We start from the raw sequence: 22,928 nt of genomic DNA on the forward strand, positions 1-22,928 counted from the left end.
TCCATGACCCTCCTGTTTCAGCTCCCCAAGTGCAGGGACTGCAGGAAATTGCCACTGAACCTGAATTAATAGTTCTTTTTATTGCTCATCTTTATGGCATGTATCAGTGTTCACCACCACGACTTGATTCTTGCTTGTCCATTCACCTGGTAATGGGTATTTGAATTGTAGGAGGGGTGATTCACAATCGATTTTGTCCTTTTTTAAAATGAAGAGAGTAAACAAAATCAAGTTGGGCATTTTCCTTTCCTTCCTTGTTGGATACCAAAACCAGGAGAGAATCCTTCAATTAGAAAAAGAAAAAAACGGGTGTGTGTGTGAAAATAAATTTCATACATTTTGGTTTTAACTTCTTTTTTTCGGTTTTTCGAGACAGGGTTTCTCTGTATTGTTTTAGAGCCTGTCCTGGAACTAGCTCTGTACACCAGGCTGGCCTCGAACTCACAGATCACAGCGATCCACCGGTGTCTGCCTCCCGAGTGCTGGGATTAAAGGCATGCATCACCACCAACCGGCTGGTTATGGCTTCTTGAAATTACTATCTTGTGTATTTCTTGAGTCTCTGTAAATCCTTATTTCATTTCATTTTATTTAATTAGTGAATTTATTTATTGGTTTTTAGAGAGAAAGTTTCTCTGTGTAACCCTGACTGTCCTGAAACTCAGGCTGTACAACAGGCTGGTTTCAAACTGTCATAGAACCGCTTACCACCCAAAAGAGACTCTAACGCTTCTGAAAGCATACTTCGGTTAAAAAAAAAAAAAACCTTTTCCTTATCTATTTATTTATTTATTTACCTATTGATTGTTTGGTTGATACAGGGCTACACTAGCTAGCACTAATTTGCCTTGAGCTTGCTATTTAGATTAGACTTTGAACTTGCTGTGATCCTCCACCCTCAGGCTCCCCAGTGCTGGGATTACCGGCACTAGCTACCACAGGCTGCTCAAAACCTTGTGTGTGTGTGTGTGTTTTTTTTTTTAATTAAAAAAAACCCTCTAAAAAAGTAACATTAAATGACCACGTGTAGTTAAAATTAGGGACCCTGAGACATCTGCATGATTCCCACGTTCTACTACTAGGCGGGCAGCTGCTTTGCATGCAGGGAGTTGTAGTCCTCTCGAAACAAGATGGCGAAGTTGCCCGCGAAGGGGCGGGCCCCGAGGGAATGTGGGCCGCTAGGGGATTGGGCAGCGCGGGGTTTAGGCAGGCGGGAAGTAAAGCCCAGGTATTAAAACCTTCTCCCCAAGTGAAGCTGGGTGCCCTAAATTCTCGCGAGATCTCGGAGAGCCCAATGGAACGCCGGGCTGGGCTTATCACTAGGGGCGTTTGTTAGGGGCGGAGCTCCTGAGGGCTCTACCCGCGAGTCGTAGGTGCCCGGCGTAACGGCATTGCAGCTGAGCCACGGCTCTGAGGAGCGTGAACCGTGGCCATGAAGGAAGAGAAAGATCACAGGCCTAAGGAGAAGCGAGTGACCCTGTTAACGCCTCAGGGTGCCACAGGCGGCAGCGTGGGAGCTACTGCCGAAGGCGCCAGAGGGGAAGATAGGCACGATCGCAACAGAGACAGGAAAGACGCTTTGAGCAAGGTGCTTATCGGCTGGTGGCCCCACAGAGGGCGGGACGTGTACACCGATTGGGGAGGTTGGCTGGGAATGGGGCTCTTCCTCTCCCGGCTTTCTCTCTCGTTTCTAACTGAATGAAAATCGCTTCGCACTGTCTCACGCACTGGTGGGAATGGGATTAGCGGATTCGGATCAAGCCCCTGAAGTGGGGCGTGAGGGAAAGGGGGGGGGGCTCCCAGATGACAAGGCTTTCAGTTAGAGCTGCGGATGTGGGGTGGGTGGTCACGGGACGGGGGAGCGGCAGTAAAGATAGGGGGAACTTTAATTGGGTTGAATTGCTAAATAGCCCTTTCAACAGCGGGGGTGAGGGGTGGGAGTCATTGTGGTGTTAAGTGTTAATGGAGGCGACTTAGGGAATTGCGTTTAGGGACCTGATGACCTAAAGCGGCAGACCTTGAAGGAGGCGTTCAGCGAAATCTTTACATATGTTAAGCAGAATGGGGAGGGGGTTCTTTCAGCGTATGTTACACCTGTGAGAGACATGCTTCCGTTACAGCCACGAAAGATCGGAATTTGGCTACCTGTTTACCAGTAGTTCCGTTTTTTTTTAAATGGATTTTAAACTGCGAGGTTGCCATTTAAGAACAGAACCTAAGATTGTCCTTGCGCCAGATAGTTCTCATTTCCCAGAGGTTTTATAAACCCCCATTCTCTCTACCTTTGACTAATTCTGAGCTTGGGCTGCAGAGTATTTTCAGGGTTATTCTAAATGCTTTTGTATTTTAAAGCCGATCAAGAGCCATGATTCGGGTATGCCAGAAAGTTGATGTGTACTGATTTTCTTTTCCTCATTCATTTCCTAAGGTGGTAATTCGAAGATTGCCTCCCACTTTGACCAAGGAGCAGCTTCAGGAACATCTTCAACCTATGCCTGAGCATGATTATTTTGAGTTTTTTGCTAATGATACTAGGTAAAAAAAAAATTAAAAATGGGGGTGGAAAACACTCTTCTGTACTTTTTGTTTTTGAGCTACTTTCTTTAATATATACATGTTTGCAATTCAGCCAGACACCTGCAACCATATTTACACAACTGTTTCCCCTCTACAGTCTGTATCCTCATATGTTTGCCAGAGCATATATCAACTTTAAAAACCAAGAAGACATCCTTTTATTCAGGGACCGATTTGATGGCTATGTATTCCTTGACAATAAAGGTGAGTATAAGATTTAGGAGAGTGGCCATTTTTACATTTAAGAGAAGGTGTGCAGCTGGTTGTGATGTGTGCCTATTATCAGTGCTCTGGTGACAGAGGCAAGTTTGAGGACATTCTGGGCTACATAGAATGACCCTGGGAAGAGCACTCTTGAGGGGGGTGGGGGTGGGGGAGAGGGAGGGAAGTAGGGGGGAGAGCAATGTACAAAACAATGCTTTCTCCATGCCTGTATAGGTACTTTTTCTAAATTATTTTGAGGTAAAATGTGCAACATTTGAAGGATTTTTGTAATCCTGAGATATTTTTATTAACTTATTTCTTTAGTTTGGTCCAGTGAATGAAGTTGCCACTGATTTCTCCTTATGTAACACTTTAAACTTGTTTCAAATGTTGACTTTTTGTTTCAAAGATATTAACTAATATCCTTTATGTCAATAGTCCTCAGAATACTGTTTATTTTTCCTACAAAGTTGTATGTAGCTAAAATGTCAAATTTGCTCTCCTGGGCTGAAGATGTAATTATGTGTGAGGCCCTGGGTATCATCCCCAGCATGAGCAAAATAGACACACAAGTTCTTGGTTCCATGATATACAATGTATAACAATGAACTTCTGTCTCTCTCTCTCTCTCTCTCTCTCTCTCTCTCTCTCTCTCTCTCTCTTGTTTTTTTTTTTTTTTTTTTTTTTTGAGATAGGGTTTCCCTGTGTAGCCTGTCCTGGAACTAGCTGTTGTAGACCAGGCTAGTCTCTAACTCACAGAGATCCGCCTGCCTCCCGAGTGATGGGACTAAAGGTGTGTGCCACTACTGCTCATCCCTGACTGAACTCTTTTTTGGTTTTTTGAGACAGGGTTTCTCTGTGGCTTTGGAGGCTTTCCTGGAACTAGCTCTTGTAGACCAAACTGGTCTCGAACTCACAGAGATCCGCCTGTCTCTGCCTCCCGAGTGCTGGGATTGAAGGCGTGCGCCCACCACCGCCGGGCCTGACTGAACTCTTATCTCATTTTTTAAGATTTATTTACTACACATACAGTGTTCTGCCTGCACACCAGAAGAGGGCACCAGATCTCATTATAGATGGTTGTGAGCTACCATGTGGTTGCTGAGAATTGAACTCAGGACCTCTAGAAGAACAGATACTGCTCAACCTCTGAGCCATCTCCCAACCCTCTTATCTCATTTTTTATTTGCTATCTGTTACTTGCAATATTTAGTTAGAATGTATCCAGGTTGGCATTTGTCATCTTTCATTTGGTTTTATGATCATAGATAAGTAAATAGGGTTTCTTGTCTAGTTTTATTTTCTCAATTACTTCAAGTTTTCAAATATTAAATCCTTGTTATGGTATATGGCAATAAAAGCTGAAGGCTTGATAACTGTGTTTGTCCAACTTGTGTGCACAAAGAATAAAATCAGGGCCTCTCATTTGCTAAAGTCATTCTCTGTTACACTTTTACCCATGCATAACTTTTATCAATTTTCCCAAACTAGCTATTTTTCCTGACCAGCACTTTTATTCTAGTAGATAGCAATGATTTCTCATTTAGCTCAGGGTTCCAAGTTGTAATAATATTTTCATTTCTTTATCTCTTACATCTGATACAAGTTATGAGTCTTATCAACTTATTATTTTCTCTAACAATTTTATTACATGTTTTGCTTATTTTCTGTGTCTGAAGGCTGTGGCACACATTCTCTCCTTCCACCATGAGGGTTCTGGGAATTGAACTCAGGTCATCAGCCTTGATGGCAAATGTGTTTACCTATTGAGCCCTCTCACCAGCCCGTTGTGTTTTTTTATTTAATGTCTGACCATGAATTTTTTTAAATTATTTTGTCAGGATGGAGAGATGGCTCAGAGGTTAAGAGCAAGGGCTGCTCTTCCAGAGGTCCTGAGTTCAATTCCCAGCAACTACATGCACCATTACGATATCTGGTGCCCTCTGCTGGTGCGCAGATATACATGGAAGCAGAATGTTGTTCACATAACAAACAAAATCTTTAAAAAATTATTTTATGTATATGAGTGTTGCCCGTATGTATGTCTGTTCACCATATTCATGTCTGACCATGAATATTCATGTATGCCTGACCACAGAGGCCAGACCGGAGCATCAGATCCTTTGGAACTGGAGAGTTATAGATGGTTGTGAGCTGCCTGTGGTGCTGGGAATTGAACCCAGATCTAAGAGCAAGAAGTGCTCTTGATCACTGAGCCATCTCTCCAGCCCCTAAACTATTCTTTACAGAGACTTATCTATACTTTATATTCTGTGTCATCAGCCAAAGTGTAGACAGCCACTGTCTCTTTACAGGGGTTTCTTGTTTTTCAATTTCTGATACATTAGCTAAATTGCCATAAAATTCATTGTGTATATGTGTCCAGAAGATTTGACCCAGGGTCTCTCACATACTAGGCCATGTCAGTGAGTTACATCCCAAACTTGAAATTAACCTTTTGAAGCAATGACATAAATTGATGGTTATGAAATAAAAATTCCAAACTCATCCTGGTAAGTTGTAGCCTCCATTGCCTTGCCTTGTTTCTGGGTTTTGTTTTTTTTTTTGGGGGGGGTAGTTTTTTTGTTTTCTTTGTTTGTTTGTTTTTGCTTGTTTTTTTTTTTTCTTCAAGACAGGGTTTCTCTGTGTAGCTTTGGAGCCTGACCTGGAACTAACTCTGTAGAGGTTCTGGTTTTATTTTTGTCTGTTTCCCCAGTTGCTCTTCCACTGTGCTTTCAGTCTGGTTTTATCTCTTCTACTCCTCAAATATGTAGTAGTTATTCACCTAACCTGATTCTTCGTACATTAGGATTTTCGTAACCATGTTTCCTTCATGATTTGTTTGTGTTTGAGACAGGGTCATGTAGCCTAGGCTAGCTTGGAATTCTTCATTCTCCTGCCTTCATCTCCCATGTAGTAGGATTACAAGTTATGTCCACCAACCCAACTCCAGTTCTTATTTTATTCTAGCTTATGTCTATATGCCACTGGAGAGAAGATAGTATTTTTTATTTTATTAATTAAATTTATTCATTTATCTGAGAAGATAGTATTCTGTACCTTGTATGACATTGTTCAGTGGGAATGATCTGGTCTATCTTTTTTTAGCAGTCATTTTTCTTTTCCTTTTTGTTTTGCGAGATAGTGTTTCTCTGTGTAACAACCCTAGCTGTCCTGGAACTCGCTTTGTACACCAGGCTGACCTGGAAGTCACAGAGATCCACCTGCCTCTGCCTCCCGAGTGCTGGGATTAAAGTTGTGTGCTACCATTGGCTGGCCATTTTTCTTTTTCAATTGAAATATAATTCACACATCATAAAATTCACCATCTTTAAGTGCAAATTTAGTAGGGTTTAGTATGTTCTCAAAGTTCTGTAACCATTTCTTCTAATTCTAGACTGCTTTCATCATCCCCAAGAAACCTATCTCTATTAGCAGTCTTCTACTCCGTGCTGTCCACCCCCACCCAGCCCTGGCAGCCAACTAATCTACTTTGTCTCTGTGGATTTCCCTACTCTGTGAATTTCACATTGACAGAATGTATAATTTGTGCAAAATGTAGTCTTTTTCTTTTACTTTGTTTTGCCTTTTTGAAACAGTATCTTTGTGTAGACCAGAGTGGCCTGAACTTGTGACAATCTTCCTGTCTCTGTTTTCTTTCGAGACAGGGTTTCTCTGTGGCTTTGGAGGCTGTCCTGGAACTAGCTTTAGACCAAGCTAGTCTCGAATTCACAGAGATCTGCCTGCCTCTGCCTTACGAGTGCTGGGATTAAACATACGTGACTTTATACTGTGAAATGTTAGTCATAATGAAGTTAAAAACATTTGTCAAATTCAATATTGATACCTTACTGAAAATAATAGTTTTATGATGATATAATTCACACACCATAAAATATACCATTTTAAAGAATATAGTTCAGCGTTTTTTTTCATGTATTCAGAGAGTTGTATAACCACCACCACAAACTAATTTTAGACTATAATCATCATCCCAATGAGAAACCCCATACTCATTAGTTGTCACCCCACAAACTATCTCTAAACAATTAGTATCTTTCCCCCATCCCCAAACAGGGTCTCACTCTATATTTCATGCTGGCCTCAAACTCATGGCAGTCCTCCTTGTGAGTATTGGGATTACAGGCATGTGCCACCATACTGTCTCTAGATTTACCTTACCTAGGTGGGCATTGCAGCCCTTTCATCCCAGAGTTTGGGAGGTAGGGACAGGAAGATCATGGGTTTAAGACATTATTAGCTGCATAGAAACTTTGAGGCTGGCCGTGGCTACTACGTGAGGTGTCCTACATCCAAAAAATATTTTTTAACATTTGCTTATTTAAGAAATTTCAGGCGTTGGTGGTGCATGCCTTTAATCCCAGCACTCAAGAGGCAGAGGCAGGCCTGGTCTCCAGAGCAAGTGCCAGGATAGGCTCCAAAGCTACACAGAGGAAACCCTGTCTCAAAAAACCAAAACAAAAAAATTACAGAAATTTTAAAAAAAGGGGCTGGAGAGATGGCTCAGAGGTTAAGAGCACTGACGGCTCTTCCAGAGGTCCTGAGTTCAATTCCCAGCAACCACATGGTGGCTCACAACCATCTGTTATGAGATCTGGTACCCTCTTCTGGAGTGCAGATATACATGGAAGGAAAATGTTATATGCAATAAATAAAAATATTTTCAAAAAAGAAAGAAATGTCTAATATTCATTGGTTTATTTAGGATTTCTGGACTGGAACTTGCTAGGGAGCCCAGGCTGGCCTTGAACTCTTGACCCTCCTGTTTTAACCTTCTTAGTGCTAGAGTTATAGACAACAATCCATTATGCCATGCTGTAATATATTTTGTAATGAAAATTAATTTGTAGATTTTCTTTTCACATATCAAAATACCACATTTTTTAAGTTGAATTTCAGTGAACATTTACTTCTATGTCATATCTTTTTTGTTGTTGGTTGAGATAGGATCTTTCTGTGTTGCTCAGCCTGAAACTCTTGGGCTCAAGCAATCTTCCTGCCTCAGTCTTCCCAATATTTGAGACTCTAGGTACGTACCACCACACCCAGCTTGCTATCATGTCTTTAGTTATCAGTGTCGATTCTAGGGTTGTGTTAATCTTGTAAGGGTTGCCACTTGGGAGACTATTCAAATGACTGCTAAGTAGGTCTAGAAAACAGTAGGCTGATTTGCTTGTACCCACTTTTGACAGCTTCTTTGTTAAAGCAAGATGGCATTTTTTTCCCTAAACAGGTCAGGAATATCATGCTATAGTAGAATTCGCACCGTTTCAAAAAGCTGCGAAAAAGAGGATTAAGAAAAGAGATACAAAAGTTGGGACTATCGATGATGGTACAGTATAGCTCCAATTATATGCTACTGTTGTTGGCTTTTTTTAGTTCTTTTGCATAATACTTTTGTGAGTGAGACTTCGATATATTAAGTTAGAAAACATACACAGAGTTAATGAGAAATCTTATGCCTTTGGAAGCTTTGCTGAATTGTTAGAGTGGGTATGGGTTTTCTACGGTGTTTCTGTTCTCCTTGGCTAGTGGCATTTCATTCCTCCACCACTGAGCAATGTAGTCTTGAGCATTCTGAGTCTGCTCATTACAAAATGGTGAGAAAAATCAGCCTTTAAATGATGTTAACCGCTTCTTGCAGCCTCTTACCGTTGCTGTGATTTAACTTTTAGTTTCCGTTATCTTTTCAAAATAAGGTTTGGCCTATGGTTAAAAACATTGTAAAAAATTGTTGATATTTATTTTTTTATTTTATGTATATGAGTATTTTGTCTGCATGTATGTCTATATACCACTTGTGTGCCTGGTAAAGGGAGAGGCTAGAAAGAGCATTGGGTTCCCTGGAACTAGAATTATAAGTGATTGTGAGCCACTATGTGGGTGCTGAGAATTGAACCCGGGTCCTCTGGAAGAGCAGTCAATGCTCTTAACTACTGAACCATCTCTCTAGCCCCCCCCCCAACTGTAAAAAAATATTAATGTATATAATGGGGGTAGGAGGGGATTTTAAGTATAGACTTTAGAGGACAGCTTTTAGGAGTTAGTTCTTCTTTCTACCATTTGGGTCCTGGGGATTCAATTCATGTCATCAGGTTTGACAACAAATGTCTTTATCCCTGAGCCATCTTGAGGGACACCCCACCCAAGGGGAAAAAACCCTTTTTTTAATCTCCAAATAACTTCATATAAAGCTAATCTCCTAAGCTTTGAATATGTAATTAACAATACACATAGTTATTAGGCTAAACAGAAATACAGGAATGAAAAACTGGAATAATTTCCATGTAAGGTAAAACCAACTCCAGATTTTGAGTTTTCGGTAACATTATGTTGGATAACTGTTGTCTAACTCTTGTATTGGATAAGGATTTTGCCCCAGTATTTATTCTTATTTTATTTTTATATGTTTGGGTGTTTTACCTGAATGTATATCTGTGTATCACATGCAGAGGTGGTGACCTCAGAGGTAAAGAGGGTGTGCATCCCCTAGAAGTGGAGTGACAGAAGGTTGTGAGCCACTGTTGAGTTCTGGGAATCAAACCTGGATCCTCTGCAAGAGCAGCAGGTGTTTTTTAACCACTTAACCATCATCCAACCACCAGCCTGAATATTTTTTTAAGATTTTATTTATTTATTTATTTATTTATTTATTTATTTATTTATTATGTATACAGTCTTCTGCCTGCATGCAGGCAGAGGGCACCAGATCTCATTCAAGGCAGTTGTGAGCTACCATGTGGTTGCTGGGAATTGAACTCAGGACCTCTGGAAGAACAGTCAGTGCTCTTAACCGCTGAGCCATGTCTCCAGCCTCAGCCTGAATATTTTTATATCACATTGATCTTTTAGAATCATCTTGTTGAATTTCTGTCATTTTTGCTATAACAGGTACTTTATAAAGAAAAGACTCAAGCACACAGCTTTTTATTGAAATTGCAGATATTAAATGTAGAAGGCTAAGGGGCTTGGTGGGGGGCATGGGAGGGGAGGGACCTGGGATTGATATGTGAAATAAGATTGTTTCTAATTTAAATAAAAATTTATATAAAAATGTCGAAGAGCAAACAATGTAATGACTTGGGTGTATTTCCCTTTCTTGGGACAGAGGTATCTAGGAGAGAATTCCAGTAATCACCACACTCTTCCAAGCCATGTCTAGGACTTGGCCTCTTAATTTATCTTTTTGGAACACTGCACTTTCCTCTGTTGAGTTTTCATAGTGTGGGGTGTGCCCATGTACAAATTGCTACACACTGTTAATGAATTTCCCTTTCTCCTTTAAGTATGGCTCTGAATTAATAGGGGCCTTAGATTTTTCTCCTGAAATCTTGGAGCTCAAACCTAGTGCCTCACCCAGGCCAAGCAAGTGCTCTCAAACTGAGCTGCATCCCCAGGCCTGGGGCAGGGTTACACATCTTGACAGTGTGTTCTCATGTATGGTCTCTCATTTTTCCTGACCCGTCTGTTATACCAGACTCCCATGGTGGGTATCAGTAGGATGAGTTCCAAGATAGCCCTAGTAATCTACCTTGTGTGGGTGCTCTTTTTCTGTTAAGTATTCCACATAGTAGAAAAATATCTTTTTAGATAAATATCTATCCTAGGTAATACATTTTTGTTGATTAAAGTCTCTTTTCTGGCTCCTTAAATGCTTATTTAGATCCAGAATACAGAAAATTTTTGGAGACTTATGCCACAGATAATGAAAAAATGACATCTACTCCCGAGACACTGCTGGAAGAAATAGAAGCCAAAAACCGAGAATTAATAGGTAAGTAGGAAAAGGATTTTGGCCAGTGGCTTTTTCATTAGACCGTCTAAGCCTGTCTCCTCTTGCCTGATTTGGCAGCTGGGTGATCTTGCAGTCACTCCCTTCTCTTGAGACTGCTTCTACTTGAATGCACAGTAACTACCTGCCTCACAGGATTGAGACATTGGACCTGTGAGACAAGGTTCCAGTGGCTCTCTTCATGTTACACAGCTATGACATAAGTATACATAGTTTAAAACTTATTACAGAATGCCTAGCCAATGGTGAACCTTTGCTAGGTGTCTCCTAGTAAGTTCATATTCTTAAAAATGACCTGGTAATCTAAAACACTGAAATTCATTATTATAAAATTGAAAATCTAAGAAATTTTAACGTAGATGTTGGTTTAAGCAACCAACACTAACTACTGGCATAGTGTTTAAACCAGGATTTCCACTCCTAGTAATTTATTCCATAAATTGGTTCCATAATCCTAGCTACTCAGAAGGCTGAGGTAGAGAATAGAAAGTTAAGGCATGCCTGGGCTACAGTTGTTCATGGCCAGTTGGGCAATTTAGTGAGCAGGATGCTGGCTCAAAAAAGTAAAATAAAAACAAAACAAAAAGCAGTAGTGGTAGCATACCCTTGTGATCCCAGCACTTGGGAGGTGTGAGAGTAGAGGAAGGGGGATCAGAAGTTAAGACAATCCTTGTGGACCTGGGCAATAGTCTCACACACCTTTAATCCCAGCATTTAGTAGGCAGAAACAGGTGATTCTCCAGGTTCAGAGCCAGCCTGGTATTTAGAGTGAATTCTAGGACATTCAGGGCTGTTTCACAGAGAAACCCTGTCTTGAAAAAAAAAAAAACAAAAAAAGGGTACCATCCTTAGTTACATAGTGAGTGAGTTCCAGACCAGCCTAAGCCTTATTGGACCCTATCTCTAAACAAACAAAAAGAAAGAAAGTTTAAGAAAAGACATGTTCAATGAATTTAAATAAATTTCTTTTTTTCTTTTTTTTTAAATTTTATTTATTGTATGTACAGTGTTCTTCCTGCATGTATGCCTACATGTCAGAAGAGGCTGCCAGATTTCATTACAGATGGTTGTGAGCCACCATGTGGATGCTGGGAATTGAACTCAGGACTTCTAAGAGCAGCCTGTGCTCCTAACCATTGAGCTATCTCTCCAGTCCCAAATAAATTTTTTTTAATTCATTTTTTTTTATTTTTATTTTGTTTGCTGTTTTGAGACAGGATCTCTCTCTAGTCCTGGCTATACTGGAACTCACTCTGTAGACCAGGATGACCTCACAGAGATCCTCCTGCCTCTGTCTCCCTAGTGTGCCACTGTGTCCAGCCCATTTTTACTGTTTAATATTAATATGGGGGAGGTGATATGCACATGGGTGCAGGTGCCTGGGGAGACAAGAGGCTTCGGATTGCCTGGAGCTGGAATTCTGATGTGGATCCTGAGAGGTGAACTCAGGTCTTCTGCAGTAGCACTACTTGCTCTTAACCACCAAGCCATCTCTCCAGCCCACTTAAATAACTTTCTAAAGCTTGGTTTCTATTAATGAATATGCAGAATGTTCTCGTGTCTGGTAGCTTCCTTAGAATAAATTCCGAGAAGTAGAAATAGACCAGGTATTTGTAGCGCAAGCCCCTGCCCTCAGTTTCTTTCCAGTCCAACAGACTTATACTCCTATATGATAAGAATGTACTTCTGTCTTACCAACTAGAAATTACTTTCAGTATTTCTTTTTTTAGTAATTCTCTTATGTACAGATGCTTTGTCTGTATGTATGCCTGCAGGCCAGAAGAGGACATTAGATTGTGAGCTGCCTTGTAGGTACTGGGAACTGATCTTAGGGCCTCTGGAAGAGCAGCCAGTCCTCTTTAACTGCAGAGCCATCTCTCCAGCCCCAACTTTCAGTATTTCAATGGGAGTTTATTCACTATCTTTTCTCGGTGTCTTTTTATTTATTTATTTATTTTTGCTAGGATCTTATGTGTCCCAGGCTGACCAAAAACAATATAACCATATAGCCAAGGATAGTTTCAACTCCTAATCCTCTTGCCTCCTGAGGTGTGTGCCATCACACCCAGTTTCACTCACTTTTTTAAACATTTATTTTAAGCCAGCATTTTGAAATAGAACAATATACAACTTGTTTGGATTATTAGGGTGGTTTTTGTAAGGGGTGTAATTCCCCCATCTTCAGTGGGTAGCAAGGGATAGCTGAAAATGAAATCCTTTCCAGGCTTGATAAGCATTATTAATAATCTTCTTTTGCTTTATAGCTAAAAGGACAACCCCACTTTTGAGCTTCCTGAAGAACAAGCAGGTGAGTGTTCATTTTTGTAGTTCTGGTTCTTTATTAGTTCACAGTGTATAAACATTTGAGAGCCTTGGGATCCTACATGGGAAATAGCTATCTTCCCACAGTTAGCCCTTAAAGATCTAGTTTCTTTAGCCATCTTCATGTTGGTGGTGGGCTAGGGGCTTACCCTGCAGACCTGGAGAGAGCTTTGCTGTCCCAGAGACATTCCCTAGAAACCTCAGGGAATATACAGAGGAAACTGTGGGATCAGGTCCCGTTCCAGTCTTAATTCTCCAGAGAATGGGTATTAAGGATGTTGTAGAAAGTAGGAAAGAAGTCAGGCATCCATAATGCCTTTGTGGCTAGTTGGGGTTTTGGAACTTATGTAATCAGAAGGATTGTGTTGGTATTTCTAGAGAATGAGAGAAGAAAAGAGGGAAGAAAGGAGGAGACGCGAAATAGAAAGGAAAAGACAAAGAGAAGAAGAGAGAAGAAAATGGAAAGAAGAGGAGAAACGAAAAAGAAAAGATATAGAAAAGCTAAAGAAGATAGAAAGAGTTCCAGAAAGAGAAAAAATAAAGGATGAACCAAAGATTAAGGTATGAAAACAACAGAAATGGACTGCATGTCACTGAAAACTGCATGTATCTATTTATGCATGAGCCTGGTGTTGTTGCAAGTTTTGTTTTTTTTTTTTTTTGCACTTTTGTGGGGTTACAGAAATAAAAAGATTTCCTATCATACTAATAGTGCTATGCTTTAAGCTTAAGATGACTTAGAAGCATTCAGTAGTTTATCCAATGCTATTGTCCTTCATTGCAGACCTGTTTTGTTTAAGTCACTAATAATGTTTGCTATGTGGGTTGCTAGTCTCTCAGTTCCTGGTAAATGAGGACTTAGGCTTGGCTTGCATGCATTTGGGGTTTTTTTTCAGCTTTTCTTTCATAAATGATACATGAAGTTGCCTCATCTGTTTGTTTTCCACTGTCTTCAGGTACACAGGTTTCTGTTACAAGCTGTGAATCAGAAAAATGTAAGGATCAAGTACATGATACAGAGCACCTAGTATCATGTCATACACACAGGTTTTAGCAAATAACAACTTTTGGTGGTGGTGGTAGTGTTACGTGCTGAAACCCCTTCAGATTGACTTGGATCTTTGTGAAAGCTGAGCTATTTGACATCTCTCTTTAAAAGGAAACCCCAGCCGGGCGTTGGTGGTGCACGCCTTTAATTCCCAGCACTTGGGAGGCAGAGGCAGGCGGATCTCTGTGAGTTTGAGGCCAGCCTGACAGAGAAACAAAAAAAAAGGAAACCCCAAACCAGGCATGATGATTCATTAAGGGTTTAGTGTGAAGCCAGCCTAGCCTGCAGTTCCAGTACCTACCTCAATAAAATAGGACAGAGTAAAATAGAGGGCGCGCAAGTGACACCCTGATGCTCTGCTGTGTAACCAGAGAAAAGTCAGTTTATATAGCACCTTCTCATCTTCTTATATACTTCTCCTAACTGGCTGCCCTGGGGGGAAAGTATTGACAAATACCCTGCCTTAATTGCTTTCCCCTCTCCTGTGATTCCCAAGTTACCATCTAGCATCTAGAAATCTGTGATCAGCAGACGCTTATTGCTACATTGCATATAGGAAGAGGAAAACCTATAGAAAGATCTCAGCCTTGCTGCTTCCTTCCCAAGGGCATGGCTTGGGCAGTCCTTGCTCCAGTGAATATCCCAGAGAATATCCCAGAGAAGTACTCAACAGCTAGACCTTCAGAAAGTCTGAGAACAGATATGACAGCATGGTTGCCTTCTTCTCCTTTCTGGAAATACAGCAACTGGAGGGGGGGCTGGGGTTTCCTCAGTCTCCTTTGGACTCAACATTGCTGATACAGGGGAAGCTTACACCTCAATTCCTTCCAGCTGAGTCTCTGTCCACCATGCCACAAGTAATTTGACTTGCTCTCCCTCATGATGAGCAAGCCATGCTTCTCTGATGTTCTTAGAGTAATAATGAACATCTTGGCATCTAATACAAGTAGATGTTCATTAGAGAAATAAGAACACTTCAAATGAAACCTGCACATTTGCCCTCATTTTCCTTTGGGACCTTTTGTGTTTTCATTTTCGATTCCTTGTGTAGTGGCTGTGTGTGCTGAAGTAGCTCATGCCTAAGTCCTGTGGTTCCTTTGCCTTTTGCTTGGTGACTTGCATGATGCCTTCTCCCTGAGATGAACCTCTTATGATGCATTTACTGTGATATTTTGTTTTGCTTAAGAATCTCTGCTTATCCAACACCTAACAGGTATCCATGATACCTCTTTATAGCAATGATGTCAGAAAAAGTGGCATTGTGGCATTGAGTAGAGATGGAATTTCAGCATTCTATTGTATAACGCTTTTAGATTTTTAAAATCCAATCCCAAGTAATTCTTGCTATTTATCTCTAGTGATAATGTGATTATACCATCATAAATATGTTATTCTCAGGCTTAAGGCAGAATCATTCCCACAATGGATCTCTTCTTTGGTAATTATATTTGGCATTCCAAGTATGTACACATAAGAAAAACAAAAAAATTGACTCACTTAAAAGTTTGACGTGTAGCCAGGTATGGTGGTGTACACTTTTAACCAGCACTAAGGAAGACAGATATAGACAGATTGTAATTTCCTGGCTACCCTGGGCTACATAGTGAGAAACTGTCTCAAATCTTGATCCCACTGTCACAGGATGATAAAACCACTTCCTGTGGAAGGAATGACACTTTCACAATAGTAGCAACCTTTTAGTAAATCACTATTGTGTATTAGTTGTTTGCCTGGAAGTTTGAGAATAATGGCAAAGATAAGAGGCCTTCTGGAATCTAAATTTAAAGTATTTAGTATGCTGTGTGATTTTCGATAGAATCAGAAGGCAATGCCCCTTTCACCAAAATAAAAAATAAACATTTTCTCTTTAAAAGCTGCTCAAGAAACCAGAAAAAGGAGATGAAAAAGAACTTGATAAAAGAGACAAAGCAAAGAGACCGGACAAAGAGAATCTGACTGAAGAAAGAGCCAGTGGGCAAAGTTGTACTCTGCCCAGGCGTTCTGATGTTGAACTGAAGGATGAAAAGCCAAAGAGGTCAGTCAGCAATTGAGAGCTCTTAGCCATGTTTCATCACTAGCCACTAATGAAGACGCCATGTCCTGTACTTACATGGAGTTACTTGCTGGTTGGAGTAGTGTACTTGCCTGTAATAATACTCAGGAGGCTAAGGGAGAGGGATTGCTAGTTTCAAGGCTAGCCTAGACCAAAACCCTGTTAAAAAACAAAACAAAACAAAAATCCAGTGAATTGCTTTATATGGGTGGAGAGGGAAGAGGAAAGGTTTCACATATTCTAGTGTCTTCATCTAGGTGAATGCCCTTTGGTTTTTCTTTTTTAAAGATTTATATTAATTTTTCAGTTATGTGCATGTGTGGGTGTGTCTAGTGTGGCTATGTGCACATGTGTATCAGTGCCCAAGGAGGCCACAGGTGTCAGATCCTCCTGTGGCTGGAGTTGATGTGGGTGCTGGGAACCGAACTTGGGTTTTCTGCCAAAGCAGTAGGTTCTTAGCCAGCTCTCCAGCCTGACTTCTGGTTGTGCTTGTTTTCTAAAACACTACTGCTTTTTCCTCAGCTGTAGCAGTACACCCTCAGTAGGATGGCCAAGTTAGCATCACAGTGTTCCTGCATTTACAATGGCAGGATGCTTGAAGACTCATTCTCACTTCCTTTCTTCTGTTCTGTTAGGTTTTTCAGATAGGGTCTCAGATATTTGAGGCCAGCCTACAGTTCTGGGACTTGAACCCCAGGCATTTCATACATCATAAGGTAAAGCACCCATCCTGTCAACCGAGCTGTATTCCAGCCCTCTTGTTTGTTTTTCACGCAGGCTTGATGATGAGAGTATCAGAGATTACAGAGACAGGGATCGGGATTATGAACGAGATCAGGAGCGCATGATGCGAGAACGAGAGAGGCTGAAGCGGCAGGAAGAAGAACGCCGCAGGCAGCAGCAGAAGGAGCGCTATGAGAAAGAGAAGGCTTTCAAACGAAAGGAAGAGGAAATGAGGAGAGAGAAAGAAGCATTTCGAGATAAAGGAAAGAAGAGTGAGAATCCAGAATCAATATGTGCCTCAGACAAAATTGAAAAGAAAGATGAAGTGATTAAGAGAGACCGCATAAGGAACAAGGTGCTGCTTTTCATTAAACTTAGTTATTTTTTGAATATATTTATCTATTATACATAGTGTTCTGCCTGCCTGTACACATACACACCAGAAGGGGGCACCAGATCTCATGATAGATGGTTGTGAGCCACCATGTGGATGCTGGAAATTGAACTCAGGACCACAGCAAGAGCAGCCAGTGCTCTTAACCCCTGAGCCATCTCTCCAGCACCCTAACTTGCTTTTTTTTGACTGAATTCTCTTTGGGGGCAAAGGGGGCTCCTTGACCTTGAGTAAGAGGCTTCTACATGCATAGCATGTGCTCTACTGAGTCACACACCCCAATTCTTTCTTGGTTATCCTTACTATTATTCTCTATTACTCTTTTTATGGTTTTGATTTTCTTTTTTTATTTAATTTTTTATTTAATTTTTTATTTAATTTTTACAAATTATAATTTCACATGTCAATCCCTTCTCCCTCTTTCCCCCTCCCCTGGTTTTGATTTTCTTATTGTTTTGTTTGAGACATGTTTCCCAGGCTGGCCCTGGACTCAGTGTGTAACTAAGGATGACCTCCAACTTCTTAGCTTCCTGCCTCTACCTCCCAAGTTTTGCCATTACACACTTGTATCATTATTCCCAGTTTATGGTCTGATTGGACCCAGGGCTTCACACATGCTAGACAAGCACTGTATCCTGTGAGCCATACCCCCAGCCCACCACTTTCTAAATTCTTAAAATGGCTTATAAGTTGTCTAGGGTGATACAGTCATAAAGCAAACAGAGGACTTGCTGAGGGTTCAAGTCCATGATTTTGTTGGCTTACTGAGGAATCTTGATTCTAAAATTCCACCTGTTGGGTTGGTGGGTTGTACCTAAATTTGAGCTCATGTTTTTAGCAAACATGCAGTCCCAACTACTAGGAAGGTGGAGGCAGGAAGATCACAGGAGCCTAGGAGTTCAAGAACAGCCTTGACAATACAGTGAGAGTTCATTTTCTCAAAAGTTGATGGCAATTTACTTCGGTTCTAACCTCATAGCTTTCAGGGAAGCTCCCAGGCTTTTTATTTTAAAATTTAATTAATGTATGTGTGCAAGTTGAGGTCAGAGAACAGGTTGCAAGAGTTGGCTCTTTCCTTTTTCATGTGGGCCCCAGGGATCAAAGTCACCTCCTGAACCATCTTACCAGCCAAAGTTTTCATTCAAAATTAATGTCTATATCTAATGAATATTTTTACCTATATTATATATGTATATAATATATATTTGTGCTAGGACCTTGTTAGGTAAGTAGTCTACCACTGAGCTAAAACCCCAGCCCATCCTAAACATATTTTAGGTAGTTTGGGATTTTATAGTGAATTTTTTACATGGGACAATGTGGCTCATGTCTGTAATCCCAACACTGGAAAGTTTGAGATGGGAGGAGTTCATGTTGAAGGTCAGTCAGTCTGGGCTACCTTAGGCCCTGTTCTCTCTCCTCCACCAAAAAGGGCAATTTACTGGTGGTGAATAACAGGCAGGTTGTTAAGGTTTCTCCAGAGATTTTTTCCCTAGGGCCAAGAATCTAAAACTGGCTTTGCACAGATTAGGCAAGCATCTATTACTGAGCCACAGCTTAGTCCTTTGTCATATTAGTTAGGGTTTCTTCTGCTATGAAGACACACCATGATCACGGCAACTCTAATTGGGTGACTTACAGTTCAGAGGTTCAGTCCTTTATCACTATGGTGGGACATGGCATGGAGCAGGCAGACATAGTGCTTGAGAAAGAGCTGAGAGTTCTATCTTTGATTTGCAGTCAACCAAAAGTGAACTGAGTGTCTCACTGGGCATAACTTGAGCATATATGAAACCTCAAAACCCACCCCCACAGTGACATACTTCCTCCAACAAGGCCACACCTACTCCAGCAAAGCCACACCTCCTAATAGTGCCACTCCCTATGAGGTTTGGGGGGGGCATTTACATTCAAACTACCATACCCTTGTTTGTTTTAGTTTTGACATTTAAAAAATTAAGAGCTAATTAAGTAATCTTGAGATAGCTTTGAAAATTAGGCAAATACATTATATGCATGTATGAAATTCTCAAAGAATTAATAAAAATATTATTATTTTAAAACTAGGCGATAGGTGTCTGCTTCTGCTCCCATCACCTACTGGATGAAGGGTCTAGGATGGCATATAAGGTAGTCATCAATCTCATTATCGGGGAAGGGCATTTAAGGTAGTATCTCTACTATTGTTTAGATTCTTAGTTGGGGTCATCCTTGTAGATCTCTGGACATTCCCCTAGTGCCAGATTTCTTTTTAAATTTGTAATGGCTCCCCCTATTAAGCACTGAGCTGTCCTGGAATATAGTTGTAGAGAGGGGTCAAGACCATACTAGAGAAACCCACAGAAACAGTGGACCTGACCAAGAGAGAACACACAGACCCCAATCAGAAAGTTCGGCAACCAGATTGGACCGAACCAAGCCCTCTGAAAGTGGGTACCACTTAGGAGTCTATGGGACCTCTGACAGTGAAACCAGTGTTGATCCCTAGTGCACAAATGGACTTTGAGAGCCCATTCCCCAAGGAGGGATACTCTCTCCACCCAGATACACAGAGGAGGGCTTAGGCCCTCCCCCAAATGATGTGACAGACTGATGATCCCCGATGGAAGGTCTCACCCTCAATGGGGGGTGGGATGGGGGATTGGTGGGGGAATGGGAGGGAGGGGAACTGGGATTCATATGTAAAATATGATTGTTTCTAAACTAAATAAAAAAACTAAAAAAAAACAAAAACTAGGCAATAGATTTGTCAATTGTTTTTTTCTTTTTTCTTTTTTTTCCTTTCTTTTTTCTTTTCTTTTTTTTTTTTTTTTTGGTTTTTCCAGGCAGGATTTCTCTGTGGCTTTGGAGGCTGTCCTGGAACTAGCTCTTGTAGACCAGGCTGTCCTTGAACTCACAGAGATCCACCTGTCTCTGCCTCTCCAGTGCTGGGATTAAAGGCCTGCGCCACCACTGCCTGGCCAGACATGTGATTCTTAAGTGACTGTTAATTGGGTATGGTGTCAAACACCTTTAATCCCAGCATTCAGAAGGCAGAAGCAGATGGATTTCTGTGAGTTCGAGGCCAGCCAGGGCTACACAGAGAAAGCCTGTGTGAAATAAAGAAGTGACAGCAGCTATAGCTAGTGTTGATGGCCTGTAGTCCTAGCTACTTAGAAAGCTGAGGCAAGAAGATGTTAAGTTGAAGGTCTACCTGGGCAACTTAGTGATAGCCTGTCTCAGAATGAATAAAAAGGGGGCTGGAAATGGAGCTCAGTAGAGCACTTAACTAATGCACAAGGCTCTTGTTTCAATCCCTCCTTTAAAAAAAAAGAAAGAGGTTACTTTTCAGATGGAGAGAGGAAATGGGACTATGTAGCACACATTCAGGTCTTTGACCTGGTATAACTTGATTAGGGGGGTATGTGAAAGTACAGTTTAGGTCTCTAAAATCCCCCATGTTCAAGAAGAGTAACAGTGTTGTAACATGAATATTTTGTTTTGTTTCAGGATCGTCCAGCAATGCAGCTTTACCAACCAGGAGCTCGAAGCCGAAGTCGACTCTGTCCCCCTGATGACAAGCCTGGAGATTCACCAGTGGACAAAAAGCAGGAAAGTGGTATTAGCCATAGAAAAGAAGGAGGAGAGGAGTGAGAAGTCCCGATGGCCATAGGTGTCCTGACTGTCCAGGCAGCCAAAGAGCACGTATTATGCTATCCAGAAGTGCCTTCAGGGCAAAGGAACAGAGAACAAGAAAACGGGTCGCTGTGCTGGTGGGGTGCACTGCAGAGGAGTGTAGTGTGTCTAAGCAGGAATAAGATTGCAGGCTCAGAATCAGAAGAACAATTTCATTGTCTTTTGCAGTTTTCACAATTTTAATGTCTCAGAAAAAGAAGGTAGGAAGAGCATTGCAAGTGAAAAATGTCAAGTAAGGACTTAACTTTGACAAGCCAAAAAGGAGCAGGGTCGAAAATCAACAGGTGTTCTAAATCCTGGCTTGGAGTGTCTTAGTTGGAATGGAGCAGAAGCACACTAAGTCTTGTTGGGCTCTAACTATTTTGCATTGTTGGTGATAACCATTGACTTGGTAGTGTAGAAGCAACAAGCATGTAATTATAGCACAAGTAGAGTGCAGGATAGAACAAATTACGGCTGATGGAAAAGATTAATAGTCACCTTACATCTATATCCTGTGTCTGAAGTTTTTGTAATTATAGCTTGTTTTGTTTACTTCTGTGAAAGTAGCATCAAAAAATATTTGTAAATGTCTTATTTTGCCTTTAGCATTTTTTCTATTAATAGGTAAAGTGTAATCCTTGTTTAGTTGCTGACAATCTAGTGTTTGTTTTATCTTAGGTGTGATGACTTAAGTGCATACCCTCTCCAGGACGGAAACTACGCCAATATCTGTTCCTGTTAAATGGCAGCTTTCAGTCATAGCTTGTTTTGTATTGCTGTCAATAAATTTTGAATTCACTCAAATATGAAAGTACATTTATTTATTCACATACTGGCTTATTTATAGGACTGGGAATGGAATCAAGGGCCTCTTCCACTCAGCTATAACCTCTCCAGCCCCAAGCTAAGTGACTTTATTAACCTTGTTAAGTAGCTGTTGGTTTTCAGAGATTAAACATTTGATACTGAATTAACTTCTTGGGAACTTTGAAAGGGCATAAATGATATTAATTTCTGCCTTCAGTAGGCAAGGAAATTTTCCACCAAAAAGAGGGGTCAGATCATGGTTCACCATTCTTTTACTGTAACAAAATGAAGCTGGTCTGTGTGGTTCGAACCTGCAATGCCAGCACTCAGGTCAAGGCATGAGGATTGACATGAATTTGAGGTCATCCTGGACTACATAGTAGGATGTAGGGCTAACCTGTGCCAGAAAGTGAGACTGCCTTCACACAACAAATGCACAACATTCTTTTTTTCCTCTTTATTTATTCTATGTATCTTTTACATTGTGTATCTTGATCCCATTCATTTCCTTGTCCCTTCTAATCCCCCTCTACCCCTGCATCCCCTCTCAGATAAAACAAAAGAGAAGGGAAAAGAAAAAAAAGGAAAAAATTAAAAATCTCGTCATGGAATCTGTAGTGTGACACAGTGAATCACACAGTAAACCCTTTTGTCCATATCTCTTTACTTGCAAGTGTTCATTGCAAAGAATCTGGTTCGCGGCCTCTGGTTTCTGTTACACTACTAATGTTGGGCCCTCACTGGGCCTCCTCTTGGATATCCTGTTGTTGCCCTGTGTCCTGGAGATCCTGTAGCTTTGGGTCTGCGGGTCAGGTCCCTTCATGTGCTCCAGCAGATCACAGATGGGGTGGAGTGGATGTTGGGGCTGGTCAAGTCCATAATCCTAGGTCTGGGCCCAGGCTGCTTCAGGGTTTATCAGCCCACCAGCTCCTCCTTGTCCTCACCACTAGGATGGGCTCTCCAGCATTGCCCAAGCTAATGCACCTCTTGCAGCAGTGAAGGATGGAGCCAGTTCTCCTGCTTTCATGCCCTCAGGGTCTGCTCTTCCACACCAACACCATCAGGGCCAGCTCTACTGTGTTGCCCCTGTGAGGTCCAGGGGCCCTTCTTCTCAGCACTGCAGCTGGTGAGGGGTAGGGACAGCTCTCAGGCTCTTATGACCTAATGGCCAGCTCCTCCACCTGTCTCAGGCATCTCTCCTCTGCCCATGCTGCCATATGTCAGATGAGTAATGGGGACAGCTGTCCTTTGCTGTCACCCTTACCTCCAAATACCCTGCCAGCTGTGCTGTGCTGTCTAGGCAAGGGCGGGGCCTGCTTGCCTGAATGCT

At 41.4% G+C, this 22,928-nt stretch overlaps 1 protein-coding gene across 2 annotated transcripts; it reads left to right on the top strand.

Annotated features, from left to right (window-relative positions):
- Positions 1–1,332: 1,332 nt before the first annotated feature.
- On the top strand, positions 1,333–21,595 carry Upf3b (UPF3B regulator of nonsense mediated mRNA decay). 2 transcript variants are annotated; one of them, XM_027431952.2, is made up of 11 exons: positions 1,333–1,588; positions 2,429–2,535; positions 2,675–2,781; positions 8,036–8,134; positions 10,466–10,576; positions 12,859–12,902; positions 13,295–13,477; positions 13,873–13,911; positions 15,839–15,999; positions 16,795–17,095; positions 20,624–21,595. In XM_027431952.2, the coding sequence occupies exons 1-11, from the start codon at positions 1,433–1,435 to the stop codon at positions 20,765–20,767; spliced, it is 1,452 nt and encodes a 483-aa protein (XP_027287753.1). In that variant the 5' UTR covers positions 1,333–1,432; the 3' UTR covers positions 20,768–21,595. The 2 variants fall into 2 exon arrangements, with proteins under 2 accessions (XP_027287753.1, XP_027287754.1); XM_027431953.2 differs by lacking the exon at positions 13,873–13,911.
- The last annotated feature ends 1,333 nt before the right edge of the window (positions 21,596–22,928 follow it).

The sequence above is a fragment of the Cricetulus griseus genome, chromosome X, assembly GCF_003668045.3.
Source record: "Cricetulus griseus strain 17A/GY chromosome X, alternate assembly CriGri-PICRH-1.0, whole genome shotgun sequence".
Lineage (NCBI taxonomy): Eukaryota > Metazoa > Chordata > Mammalia > Rodentia > Cricetidae > Cricetulus > Cricetulus griseus.